The sequence below is a fragment of the Rhinoderma darwinii genome, chromosome 2, assembly GCF_050947455.1.
Source record: "Rhinoderma darwinii isolate aRhiDar2 chromosome 2, aRhiDar2.hap1, whole genome shotgun sequence".
Classification (NCBI taxonomy): domain Eukaryota; kingdom Metazoa; phylum Chordata; class Amphibia; order Anura; family Rhinodermatidae; genus Rhinoderma; species Rhinoderma darwinii.
This window is the reverse complement of record NC_134688.1, coordinates 197,007,988-197,022,243: the sequence shown is the minus strand read 5'-3', so window position 1 is coordinate 197,022,243 and position 14,256 is coordinate 197,007,988. Positions and strand designations below refer to the sequence as shown.

General features: G+C 46.0%; 1 protein-coding gene across 1 annotated transcript in view; it reads right to left on the bottom strand.

Moving 5' to 3' along the window:
* The window catches only part of IL18R1 (interleukin 18 receptor 1), a 94,417-nt gene that overhangs the window by 36,160 nt on the left and 44,001 nt on the right, over nucleotides 1-14,256 (bottom strand). The window contains exons 7-9 of the mRNA XM_075851115.1: nucleotides 4,184-4,337; nucleotides 3,510-3,520; nucleotides 2,483-2,608 (exon numbers count right to left, since the gene is read on the bottom strand). Coding sequence (XP_075707230.1) covers nucleotides 2,483-2,608; nucleotides 3,510-3,520; nucleotides 4,184-4,337 — 291 coding nt within the window. The remainder of the gene's footprint in view (nucleotides 1-2,482; nucleotides 2,609-3,509; nucleotides 3,521-4,183; nucleotides 4,338-14,256) is intronic.

The following is a 14,256-nucleotide window of genomic DNA, read 5'->3' as shown; positions in this document are numbered from 1 at the left end:
TCTCAAGCCTTTCTCATGGCTTGAGAAAGGTTCCTGTTGAACCGAAACGTTGCTGTATTGAGGTGAATAAAATCCACTTTTTGCTTTCATCTACTCTGAAGTCCTGGTGCCGTTGCTGTGTTCTATGCTTTTATCTATCTCTTTGGGGAATTGATTCAACCCCAGGTAACGAGCACATGGCCTGATTTCTTGGAAACCATTGGAGTGCTGTGTTCATCTACCTTTGGACTGTATATATATATATATATATATATATATATATATAGTATTATACTTTGCATTCATTCAGAACTTATATCCGTAGCATTGTAACCCATAAGCCCCTCATATATACCCCTTGAATTAAAGAGACACGTTAATTTGGTCAACTATACATATATGTATAGAGTATAAGAAGGAAATAATACAAATTAAGTGCAAATGTATTTACTATAATACCTTTGCAAGGCCCCTATTTCTTGGAAGGGGACACTCCTGCTTGGCTTAGGGATCTAACAAAGAAAGGATGTAAATATATCATAGATATCTTAAATCCACATCAGGAATAATTCACCACCTTAACTGGTTTCCAACCGCTGGCTGTATATTTACGGCCTGCGGTCAGGGTCCTTAAAACCCGAGCCATAGATTTTTTACGGCTCGGGTTTTAACTTGCTGCCCGCGCGATCGGGCAGCTGAATGTCGGGTCTCCGGCTGTCAGTGACTGCCGGGGACCCTGAGGAGAGGATAGAAGCAGCTTTCATTGTTTCTGTCTTCTCCGATGTCTTTTTACACAGCGTTCAATGAATGCTGTGTATAGGAATAGAGACAGCAGCAGCGGCGCTGTCTCTATTCCTCCCGGTGATCATGTGACAGGTCACATGATCGCCGGGTGCCGTTACTGGCAGACTGCTGCTGGGTCTTACAAGACCCAGCACAGCCCTATTAGTGACAATCGTCACTATGAGAGGGCTGATTTCCCCTGTAACTGGGGCTGCTGTGCAGCTCCAGTTACAGTGGAAAAGATGGTGTAAAAGAAAGAAAACAAATATATAAAGTTCCCCAAAGGTCTTTTTTGACCTTTGGGGGACAGACCATAGTAATAAAAAAATAATAAAGTAAAGTGCAAAAGAAAATTAAATAATAAATACACATAAAATACCCACCCCCCAAAAAAAACGTTCCCCCCGCCAATCATTGTTGTAACGCTAGTGCTGACCCAATTACCCTAATATAGACATGTAATATATTAAAATTTACGGTAGACAATGACGATCACAAATAAAAGGTCTATTTTAGGGTAAAAATAGGTTATTACCCAAAAATAATAGCTGAAACGTAAAAAAGCTTATTTATTTACTATTATTTTCAAACTTTATGAATAAAAATTCTAAAATAGCAAAAAAGGTGTGTATAAAAACGATAAAAAAATGAAACCTGCATTGTCTACGGAAAAAAACATCGCAAAAATCACGTCGTTAGCACAACAAATAAAAACGTTATAGCCATTTAACTAACACGTGCTAAAAATGGCTAAACGGTGTCTGGTCCTGAAGGCGCAAAATAGCCCGGTCCTGAACTGGTTAAAATACCCGAGCTTTGTAAATAATAGCTTCACCTTTTTGCAAGTCAGACATTATATTGGATTATTAAAAAACATATATTCTAGCAATGATAAAAGAAAAATTACTTTACATAAAGCCCAAAAAGAAACTCTGTCTCTTAATACTTTGGGCAAACGACTTACACCAAGAATTGAGATTCATCAAGATGAGCTGGGAAATGGGTAACACAAGTAAAAAGCATGACCATAGAAAAAAGTCACGAAATAAGATAAATCAATAAAAGTTATGTAACAAACTTTGGCGTTGTAAAAGCTTACATATAACATATATAACACCGCAGGCTCTACCAAAAATGCCAAATATAATTGTTTATAAATGGCAGCAATGCAAAATAAAAGAAACTGATATCTTTCATTTCTGATGGGACTGTCTGGTTATTGAACTTTTGGGGAAAATGTAGCAAAAGGTCATATACCAATAAATATGTCATTAAATAGAATATTGTTCAGGGAAGGGGGAGATTATGTCATTGTGAAAGTGAAGTTATATTAGATGTAAAGGTTCTACTTTGAACATTCAAAATTAAACGAACGTATAATCCCCATTTCATTACCTCGACAAATGTACTTATCTATCTTGTCTTTAGGGGTGTAGCTATAAAGTCCAGAGGATGCAGTCGCACCCAGGCCCTGGTGTTTGAGTGGTCCAGGGACCCCTCTGCCGCATAAGAAGACCAGTATTATAAATAATATACACATAATACGCATACACATAATATAAATTGCACATAGTTGGTGGGGAGGCTGTTACAGATTTTTCATTGGGGCCCAGGAGCATGTTATACCTCTGGTTGTTTTTTTCCTAAAAGGGGAATATTAAATACAAATTGCAGCACCTCTTTATGACAGACATGGACTTGATAAAATTTAATGTCTTACCTTTCAATTTCAGAACAAATAGTCTGCAGTCGCTACCTTTTGCACTGTTCAGTATGCATTTATATGGATACATGATGTCATCGCCACTTATATTTATTAAGTGCAGTTCAGTACTTAGAATCGAATCTGCGAATGGTCTTGAAATATAAATATTGGCAATACATAAATTTGTGATGTTAATAAAACATGTTTTCCAAATTTCAACATCAATTAAAATTTTTGTAACTGGTTTACTTTCCACATGAACATTTTTTAATCCCTTGTATTACTAAACAGTTAATATAAGGTCCCACCACCTGTACAACCTGTGCTAGCAGTGTAAAAGGAAAGTAGTGCACATTGAGACACGTTGTGCATAATTGGCGTACCCAGGGCTTATCCATATTCACTTCCATTCGCCAGACCTTTAAATTGCATCCAGTAAATGGCAAGTGTTTAGAGATAAGGCAGAAAAATGTATAAAACTGAGAGCAAACATTAATACATTACATATAAGGCAAGCTTTTAAACTACTCACTCCAGTAGAATATCTGACTGCAAATGCTGGCCTTCCAAATGTCCCAGATCAAGCAGTATAGTCCCGAATTTCTAGTGCTATCTCATAGTCTCTTGTGGCCTTGTCCCAAATTTTCTAGTAACGAAGATGTCCTTTAGGACCTCAATAGTAAATCTAGTGTTATTCGGCTCGCCCAGTTCCAGCGCTGCGTCCCGGAAAGTAGCCACCACTGCTGCCGATAATATCTGTCTTCTGCTGCGGCCCAGATGGTTTTGGCTGTGACTCCCCGGCTTTGGCTGCATAGCGGCATCGGGTTGCCAACCAGCGCCCAGAGATTACGTCAGGCCTGGCAGCCTATTTAAAGGTTAATGGTCTTACCGAGCATTGCCTGGCAATAAAGGTTTACTTCTTTCCTCGCTCTTATTCCTGTGCATTAATATGGACTGCTGTGTTTGATTCTAATCCTGACCTAGGCTTTGTTCTTGACCTCGCTCCTTCCTTGTTCTTTGGGTTGTCTGTTTGGTACGGTACTTGTTGTTTCACTTCTGGCTCTGACCCTTGGCTAGGCTTCTGACTACACTTTTGTCTCGTCCTCTGGCCTGACGCATTCTGACTGCCCTCCTGGTGATGACGCTTGGCTACGATCCTGACTACACTACTTCTGCATCAGTGCTACTGCTGCTAATCCATGAATATTCTGGGGACCGCGACCTTAGGATCTTTCTGCAGCAAAGCCCCTACCTTCTTTTGGGGATTAAGGGTCAAAACCAGGGAATCCTTTAGACTCCGCACCCCAATCTAGCCAGCGGCAAAAGGATTACGGCTTAGAGAATCCACATTTCCGGTGCATGAGTATAACCGCTAGTAATGTTAATGAGACAATAATATCTTTATTAGCCACTGTGAGCAGAGGACAGAATACATTTTCTGCACAGTGCAGGAGAGTGGGGACAAACTCATAGAGACTGTTAATTCCAATTCTCAATAAAAATAGGGAAACGTACAGATCCACTATGACTCTGAGCCAATGGGATCTAAGTTGTTGCAAAATGGCTTAAGACGGATCCATTATATCTGTCATGGTTCCTTTCAAATATAACCCATGATGACAGTAAGCCTGGACAATATTCAAACTGTTTCCTTTGAATGTGTATTTTTATGCACATTGTAACAAAAATTCATATACAATAGAAATAAGTACTTACATTTCTGTTTTGCAAGTTTTTGTCATATTTGAAGTGCATGTATCCAAAATGTCGTCAAGATCTTCTATGTTACTCTTGTTTGTTCTTATCCAGTAGATATTTGAAAACCTTTTTGCAACAACTGAAGCCTTACATGTTATATTAAGATTTTGTCCTACAGAAAAAGAAAAATCAATACAAAATGTTCAGGATTTTCACACAGGTAGTAATTTGCTAGACTGGGACAGGAAAAATTAGCAGGTAAGCTCTAATGGGGCTTCACTTCATCTCACCATTTATACTCAAAAATAATGACACGGTATGGCAGCAGTCACAAGCATCCATCACCCATAGGCTATTACGGCATCTGTTTAACGGATAGGTCATGAAAAGCTTATGACGTATACATTAAACGGATAACCTACAGCAAAGGCCCAAATGATAGCAAAAATAGAAATCTTTATTAGTACATTACAATGCAGAAAACCCAAACAAACCCCAATTATTACTTAGGGATAATAGTGCAAAAAGGCTTATACAGCCTTTTCAGAAACTGAAGTGTAATTACACAACCCATGACAGTTTATGATGTGACATGAATGAGAAAGAAAAAAAATGGCATTAATAGAATGCTATGTCCCTCCTATGTAGTAGAATTTTAGATTGCCCAGCGCTAAAAAACAACTAGTAGAAAGAACGCTGTGCTTAAAGGCTATGTAAACCTTTCAAATCTTTTTATTTTATATATATATATATATATATATATATATATATATATATATATATATATATCTCAACTGCGCTATTGATTCCGTCAAAACGATGGAACCGTGTCACAACGGTGACAAACAGAAACCATTAGCTAGGTTTCCGTCACCATTGAGTTCAATGGTGAGGGAAATGGATGTTAAGGTTTCAATTTCCCTTTCTATTGAAGGGTTAACCCGACGGAACCCCTCAGCGGAAAGGAACGATGATGTGAATATTGTTCTCCCAGCACTTATAAAATGTTGCAACTTCTCAGGTTAATGCTTTCTATAGTTTCACCCAATTGTCTAACAATACTGATGAATACATTGAAATAAGGGGAGGTGCATCAGCATGATTGGAAAATGTTACAAGCTACATGCATGACCTTTTTTTCTTAGGACGCAGATACAATTGAATACTATGGCGGAGCAGCTCCCTGCTCCGCCATTCATTAGGCTACAGATCACATTAGGCCTGCAGCCTATAAGATGCTGGGAAAGAATCACTGCGCAGGCCGGTGTGATGACATCACTGAATCATGCCGGCCTACGCAAGAGTCCCGTATCTGCGTCTCAAAATAAAAAAAATTATTGTTTGTGGGACTGTGTGGCACTATCTACAAGAGGGGTTTGTGGTACTATCTACAAGGTAGGCTGTGTGGCACTATCTATAAGGTAGGCTGTGTGGCACTATCTGCAAAAGGGTGTGGTTGGCACTATCTACAAGATGGGCTGTGTGGTACTATCTACAAGGGAGCTGTGTGGCACTATCTACAAGGTGTGCTGTGTGGCTCTATCTACAAGGTGGGCTGCGTGGAGCTATCTACAAGGTGGGCTGTGTGCCACTATCTACAAGGGAGCTGTGTGTCACTATCTACAATGTGGGCTGTTTGTCACTATCTTCAAGACGGGACAGTGTGGCACTATCTACATCAGGGGGGCAGTGTGGCCCGATCTACAAAAGGGTGTGGGTGACACTATCTACAAGGGGGGCTGTGTGGCACTATCTACAAGGGGGGCTGTGTGGAGATATCTACAAGGTGGGCTGTGTGGAGCTATCTACAAGGTGGGCTGTGTGGAACTATCTACAAGAGGGGGCAGTGTGGCACTATCTACAATTGGTGGGGCAGTGTGGCACTATACAAGAGGGGGGTGGCACTATCTACAAGGGGGGCTGTGTGGCACTATCTACAAGGGAGCCTGTTTGGCACTATCTACAAGGGGGGTTGTGTGGCACTATCTACAAGGGGACCTGTGTGTCACTATCTACAGGGGACTGTGTGGCACTATATACAATAGGAGGTGTGTGGTACTGTCTACAAGGGGGGCTGTGTGACACTATCTAAAAGGGTGGCTGTGTGGCACTATCTACAAGGGGGTTGTGTGGCACTGTAATGTCCGTGGCTGCGGGCTGTCAGCTCCAGCCTCCCGCTGACAGCCGCAGCCACGAGTCGGCAAGCGCTGGCCCCAGCCTCCTCCTCAGGAGACGCCAGCGCTTGCATTCACTCACCTCCGCCGGAGCCCGCAGGGTGCGCACGCACGCTCGTCCCCGCTCTTAAAGGGGCAGCGCGCGCACCGGACATCTTGAACGACCTTTGAACCGTGATTACCCTGGGCTATAAGAGGGGTCCAGCCCCCTAGTTCGATGCCTGAGCGTTGTTAGTTTTCCCAGTCTGTCTTGCAAATGGTCCCTTAGTGTTTCCCGCTCCTGTCGTTACCCGTACCTTGTTCCCCGTTCCTGTTTCCCGTGCTTTGCCCTAGTATCTAGTCGTGCCACGTCCTGTGTCATCTGCCACGTCCAGAGGAATCTGCCACGTCCTGTGTCATCTGCCACGTCCGGAGGAATCCGCTACTTTCTGTGTCATCTGCCACGTCCGGAGGAATCTGCCACGTCCTGTGTCATCTGCCACGTCCGGAGGAATCTGCCACGTCCTGTGTCATCTGCCACGTCCGGAGGAATCCACCACGTCCGGAGGAATCCACCACGTCCTGTGTTATCTGCCACATCCGGAGGAATCCGCCACGTCAGGCGCAACTTGCGGCTCCTGTGTCATCCGCCACGTTTGGCGCCATCTGCTGCACCCTTCTCATCTGTGCCAGAGCTGCGGCCACCATCTGGACTATTCAGGTACCCTTGTGCGGGACATTGTATTTCTGGGGTGTCCTGTTGTTTGGCCAGCTGCCCCCCCGCTGCGGCGGTACGGCCTAGTGGGTCCACTAACCCGCTTCGTGACAGTACGCTCAGGCCATGGACCCCGATGGTCAACCTGAGACGTTGACTACAGAAGCCATGCTGGCTGAGATGGAGGATCTCCAGTCACGACAAGACCAGCTGATCCTGTCGGTGAACGCAATAGCCCATCGGCTGCTTGCTCCGTCCACAGTCATCACCGCACCCGTTCCTGCGGTTCCGCCTGCTACACCTCCTGTCTGCACCGGTACCAACCCCCTGTGTTTCTTGCCGCTTTCTCCACGCTATGACGGAGATCCGAGGTCCTGCAGGGGATTTTTGAATCAGTGCCTGATCCATTTCAGACTACATGCCAGGTCCTTCTGCTCGGATGACGTCCGGATCGCCTTTATCATCTCTCTCCTTACCGGCAAAGCCCTGGCATGGGCCAATCCTCTGTGGGAACATCAGGGACCTGAGACCCGGGACTTGCAGTGCTTCTTACGGACCATCCGCTCGATCTTTGAGGAACCTGGGAGAGTTTCTTTGGCTGCTGCATCCTTGCTGACCCTACACCAAGGAGACCTCCCCGTGGGCGAGTATGCCATTCAGTTCCGTATCCTGGCTGCTAAATTGACCTGGAACAACGAGGCTTTGGTGGCTACATTCTGGCAGGGACTGTCTTCAGGGATCAAGTACGAGCTGGCTGCTCGCGATCTGCCATCTACCCTGGACGATCTTATCCTACTCGCCTCCCGTGTCGACATGAGGATCCGGGAACGTTCCCAAGAGGTTCTCCGGGAGAGAGAAATTCCTAGGCTGGATTCTGCTGTCCCGCAATCCTCCTCAGTCGTCCCACCAGAGTACCCGATGCAGAGTAACTATGTTAAATTGTCTACCCAGGAGAAACAACACAGACGCACTTCTGGACTTTGTTTGTATTGCGGCCATGGAGGCCATATTGTGCGTCTGTGCCCCCAGAGGCCGGAGAGACCCCATTGCCTAGGATTGGTTGGAGAGACAACACTAGGTGGAACAGAATCTAACAGAGGATTCGCTTCCAAACTGACTATTCCTGTGACCCTGGTATCCGGCGACAGGACGCATCAAGTCTCTGCCTATCTTGACTCTGGCTCTGCTGCAAATTTCATCCAGAAAGAGCTTGTGGATCATCTTCAGCTGCCCACAGTTCCCCTGGAGACATCTTTGGCTGTGGCCTCAGTTAATGGACTGCCTCTGCCTGATCCCATTATCTCTAAAACCAAGCCGTTGAAGCTCCAGGTTGGAGTACTTTACTCTGAATTTATTTTGTTCCTTGTTTTGCCCAAGGCCATCAATCCTGTTCTGATGGGCCTGCCTTGGCTTCGACTTCATGCCCCAGTCCTGGACTGGAATTCTGGAGAGGTTCTCCAATGGGGCTCCAAGTGCCATGGTCGTTGTCTGTTGCAGATTCATCCTGTCAAGCCTTCTCTGCCTCAGTCGCTGTCGGGACTGCCTCCCCATTTTGCTCAGTATGCAGATGTTTTCAGCAAAAAGGAGGCTGAGACGCTGCCTCCACATCGCACCTATGACTGCCCCATTGAACTGGTTCCTAATGCCTCTCTTCCCCGTGGATGGGTATATCCTCTCTCCTTGCCTGAGTCTCTATCCATGTCGGCCTATATAAAGGAGAATCTGGAGAGGGGTTTTATACGAAAATCTTCCTCCCCGGCCGGGGCTGGATTCTTCTTCGTTAAAAAGAAGGATGGATCCCTTCGTCCCTGCATTGACTACAGGGGCCTCAACCTGATCACAGTCAAGAACAAATACCCGTTGCCACTCATCTCTGAGCTATTTGATCGCATACGAGGGGCCAAAATTTTTTCTAAGCTAGACCTGCGTGGGGCTTACAATCTAGTCCGGATTCGCCGGGGTGACGAATGGAAGACGGCATTTAACACCCGGGACGGGCACTACGAATACCTGGTGATGCCCTTCGGACTGTGTAACACTCCAAAAGTGTTTCAGGAGTTCGTTAACGACATCTTCCGAGATCTACTCTATGTCTGTGTTGTTGTTTATCTCTTTGATATTTTGATTTTCTCCCCAGATCAGACGACTCATCGGAGGCATGTTCGTCAGGTTCTACTACGATTGAGGGAGAATCATTTATACGCCAAGCTGGAGAAATGCGTCTTTGAGAAGAGTTCTCTGCCCTTCCTGGGCTACATTATCTCGGATCAAGGCCTCAAGATGGATCCTGAGAAAGTGAAGGCTGTCCTGGAGTGGCCACGTCCCCAAGGCTTAAGGGCCATACAGCGGTTCCTGGGATTCGCCAATTTCTACCGGCAGTTTATTCCTAACTTCTCTTCTCTGACGTCTCCCATCTCGACCCTTACCAAGAAGGGTGTGAACGCCAAAGTGTGGACTCCAGAGGCAGAGTCTGCATTTAATAGCCTGAAGAGTGCCTTCACTTCAGCCTCGTTCCTCCATCATCCTGACGTATCTCGGCAGTTCTCACTGGAAGTGGACGCTTCCTCTGTCGGTGCAGGTGCACTTCTGTTCCAGAGGAGCTCCAAAGGAAAGGCTGTAGTATGTGGCTACTACTCTAGACTGTTTTCTTCTGCTGAGCGCAATTATTCCATTGGAGATCGGGAGCTGCTGGCCATCAAATTGGCCCTGGAGGAGTGGAGACATCTTCTGGAGGGTGCTGCTCACCCCATCCTGATCTTCACCGACCACAAGAACCTCACTTACCTTCAGTCCGCTGAAAGACTGAATCCTCGTCAAGCCAGGTGGTCGCTGTTCTTCACCCGTTTTCTGTTTGCGCTCCACTACCGTCCCGCAGACAAGAATGTGAGGGCAGATGCCCTGTCCAGATCGTTTGAGACGGAAGACACGGTGGAGTTCCTCCAGACCATCATAGACCCGTCCTGCATCGTCACTGCTAATCCTCCGCAGGTTAGAGACATCCCTCCTGGGAGGACATTTGTTCGGTTGGCGGACAGGAGAAGGATTCTCCGCTGGGGACATAGTTCTAAACTTGCTGGGCACGCCGGTGTCCGTAAAACCCGAGACCTGATCACTCGTCACTTTGGGTGGTCCACGCTACATAAGGATGTTCTGGACTTTGTCTCTTCTTGCACGGTGTGTGCCTCTAACAAAGTGACTCACAGCAAGCCTGCCGGCCTGCTTCAACCTCTGCCTGTACCCAATGCCCCCTGGCAGCACATTGCGATGGACTTCGTCACAGACCTTCCCCCCTCAGCAGGATGTAACACTGTCTGGGTGGTGGTGGACCGGTTCTCTAAGATGGCTCATTTTATCCCGCTGACCGGCCTACCTTCTGCTCCTCGTCTGGCAAGTCTCTTCATCCAGCACATCTTCCACTTGCATGGCTTGCCTCTTCACATTGTGTCCAACCGGGTGGGTTCAGTTTACCTCTAAGTTCTGGAGAGCCCTCTGTAAACTCCTGGATGTGAGATTGGACTTTTCCTCTGCCTATCACCCCCAGTCCAATGGGCAAGTTGAGAGGATCAACCAGATCATGAAAAATTATCTCCGCCATTTCATCTCTTCACAGCACGATAACTGGGTACAGCTTCTACCATGGGCCGAATTTTCTTACAACAACCACACAAGTGAGTCCACCACTTCCTCTCCGTTTCACATCGTCTACAGTCAACATCCCAGAGTCCCTCTTCCTGTGTCGACTTCATCCCAGGTTCCCGCTGCTGACTCTGCATATGGGGACTTCCTGCAAATCTGGCAAAAGACCCGGTCCTCTATTTTGCTGGCAGTAGATCGCATGAAGCGAAAGGCAGATACTAAGAGAAGAGAGCCGCCTCAGTATCTTCCGGGGACTAAAGTCTGGCTGTCCTCTCGGAACATTCGCTTGAAGATGCCCTCATACAAGTTCGCTCCCAGGTTCCTTGGACCATTCGAGGTCCTGCAGCAGATCAACCCTGTCGCCTACAAGCTTCGGCTGCCTCCTACCCTCAGGATTCCCAACTCCTTCCACGTCTCCCTCCTGAAGCCTGTGATCCTAAACCGCTATTCCAAGACTCCCAGCCCTGCGGTTGCTCCCAGCGGCTCCTCGGACATCTTTGAGATAAAAGAGATCTTGGACACCAAGAGAGTGAGAGGAAAGACCTTGTATTTGGTGGATTGGAGGGGGTTTGGTCCCGAAGAGAGGTCCTGGGAGCCAGAGGAGAACCTCAATGCCCCTACTCTTCTAAAGAAGTTTCTCTCTCGCTCCGGTCCCAAGAAGAGGGGGCGTAAGAGGGGGGATACTGTAATGTCCGTGGCTGCGAGCTGTTAGCTCCAGCCTCCCGCTGACAGCCGCAGCCACGAGTCGGCAAGCGCTGGCCCCAGCCTCCTCCTCAGGAGACGCCAGCGCTTGCATCCACTCACCTCCGCCGGAGCCCGCAGGGTGCGCGCGCACGCTCGTCCCCGCTCTTAAAGGGGCAGCGCACGCACCGGACATCTTGAACGATCTTTGACCCGTGAGTACCCTGGGCTATAAGAGGGGTCCAGCCCCCTAGTTCGATGCCTGAGCGTTGTTAGTTTTCCCAGTCTGTCTTGCAAATGGTCCCTTAGTGTTTCCCGTTCCTGTTGTTACCTGTACCTTGTTCCCCGTTCCTGTTTCCCGTGCTTTGCCCTAGTATCTAGTCGTGCCACGTCCTGTGTCATCTGCCACGTACAGAGGAATCTGCCATGTCCTGTGTCATCTGCCATGTCCGGAGGAATCCGCTACCTTCTGTGTCATCTGCCACGTCCGGAGGAATCTGCCACGTCCTGTGTCATCTGCCACGTCCGGAGGAATCTGCCACGTCCGGAGGAATCCACCACGTCCTGTGTTATCTGCCACATCCGGAGGAATCCGCCACGTCAGGTGCAACTTGCGGCTCCTGTGTCATCCGCCACGTTTGGCGCCATCTGCTGCACCCATCTCATCTGTGCCAGAGGCTGCGGCCACCATCTGGACTATTCAGGTACCATTGTGCGGGACATTGTATTTCTGGGGTGTCCTGTTGTTTGGCCAGCTGCCCCCCCCCCCGCTCCGGCGGTATGGCCTAGTGGGTCCACTAACCCGCTTCGTGACAGGCACTATCTACAAGAGGGGGCTTGTGACACTATCTACAAGGGGGCTCTGTGGCACTATCTGCAAGGGGGGCTGTTTGTGGCACTATCTACAGGGGCTTTGTATGGCACTATATAGAGGGGCTGAGTGGCACTATATAGAGGGGCTGAGTGGCACTATCTACAGGGGGCTGTGTGTGGCACTATCTACAGGGGATGCTGAAGCGCTATCTACAGGGAACACCATGGCACCATCTACATTGACACTGGCACTATCTACAGGGGGCACAAAGGGGGCATTACCACTGTGTGAGGGCATAAAGGGGCTCGTTACTGATGGGGCACTTTTATTGTGTGGAGCACTAAGGGATCATTATTACCATCTGAGGCACTGTGGATTATGAGTTTGTTTAGAGGATGGGGTATAGGTGGGGAGGACGAGTCGTAGCTGGAATAAGTCGTCACAGTGGTCTGGGCCGGATGGAGGAAAAAAAGGGAAAGTGAGTGACTCAAATCAGAGAAAACATCATATGTGAGTCACTGACTATTAATGTGCTGTAATCATTTATAAGGTCTGCAGAGCTCCTGTATATAACTGGCATCTACCACTATATGGTCACTATGTGGTGGTCTTTGTATAGTTGTTTTTATTCTGTAACAATATGCTGATATTATTCAGTCACTATGTGGTTATGGTGTGACGGTATTATTCAGTAATAATATATGGGCATTATTTAGTCACTATCTGGTTATGGTGTGGCTTTATCATGTGGACCTTATATTGTATTATTATTATTATTGGTACTATGGGTCTTATAATAGTGAGTTGTGTTCAGTAACAGTATGCAGGTAATATTTAATCTGGTATAGTGGCACGATTTAATAACTTTACATGTATATAGATATTTTTTTTGTGTGACAGGGGGGACATATTCTTTGGGGCTGGCAACACTCCTGGATGCGCTAGATATCAGTGATGCAGGTCTCTGCACATAGCCTTCTGAATTTACTGTATTATTGATACAGTAATTCAGAATTTGGGGCCCAACTGTCAACTTTGCCCATGGCCACCCTTGACTGGAGCTGTAAAGATTTAGATAAATATTACAAATGTGGCACATTTATGTAGAAACCAGGCACTGTGTAAGATAACAGGCATCTGTTAACAGAAAGGTTCAATTTATGATAGGATCTTAAGATGGTTAGATTTGCATCAGTCATAGAGAGGTTAAAGAAAGAGTGATTTGACGTCTAACACGACCTAACTATAAATTACCGCAGGCCATTATCTGAACAAAAATCAATATGTATGATAAACTCACAGTAAAAATAAGATGACGTTTTACTTAGATGAAATACTAAGAACTGGAACCACCAAGTTCACAAAATGTATGACATTTAACCTCACCAGAAATGGCATCATGATGATTAATGGTATATAAAGTAGAGGTCGCTAATAACAAGTTTCTATTTTTGGGGTTGCACTAACCAGTATATCACATATACCAAACCAAATTGTGGTAGTGATAGGAGATATTTTACTGAACAGAATTTCTGTAAAAAATACTTCTTTTTGCTGATAATGCAGAATAACATAAGTTGTCAAGATGCCAGTTAGTTTGACAGAGAAAAGTACTGAAGAAGATTTAACAATGTATTTATGTCAGGGTAAATACATAGAACAATATTGCGCAGTTGACTGCGCTATTGATTCTGTAAAAAAAAAAAACGGAAACCTTTCAAAATTGAAAAGTATCTGTCACCATTGAGATCAATGGTGATGCAAATGGAAGATATGGTTTCTGTTTGCCTTTCCGTTGAGGGTTCCCCCGACAGAAAACTCTGACGGAACGCCTCAACGAAAAGACAACGCTGATGTGAACACTGCCTTAGTCACAAATCACCTTAGAAAATCGTTCAGGAGAGGATAGAAAGGGGCTGGAGAACAAGCAGTCAGAAACCGGTCTGTCAGATTTGTAAGTGAACGCCATTCTGCAGCTTGCTAGCATATGTGGTGTATTTACATGTCAGCTGCAGAAGTAAAAAAAAAGCAAAACATTTTATTACACCCAATTTTACCATTAAATACATGAAAATAAAAATAAAAAATTTAA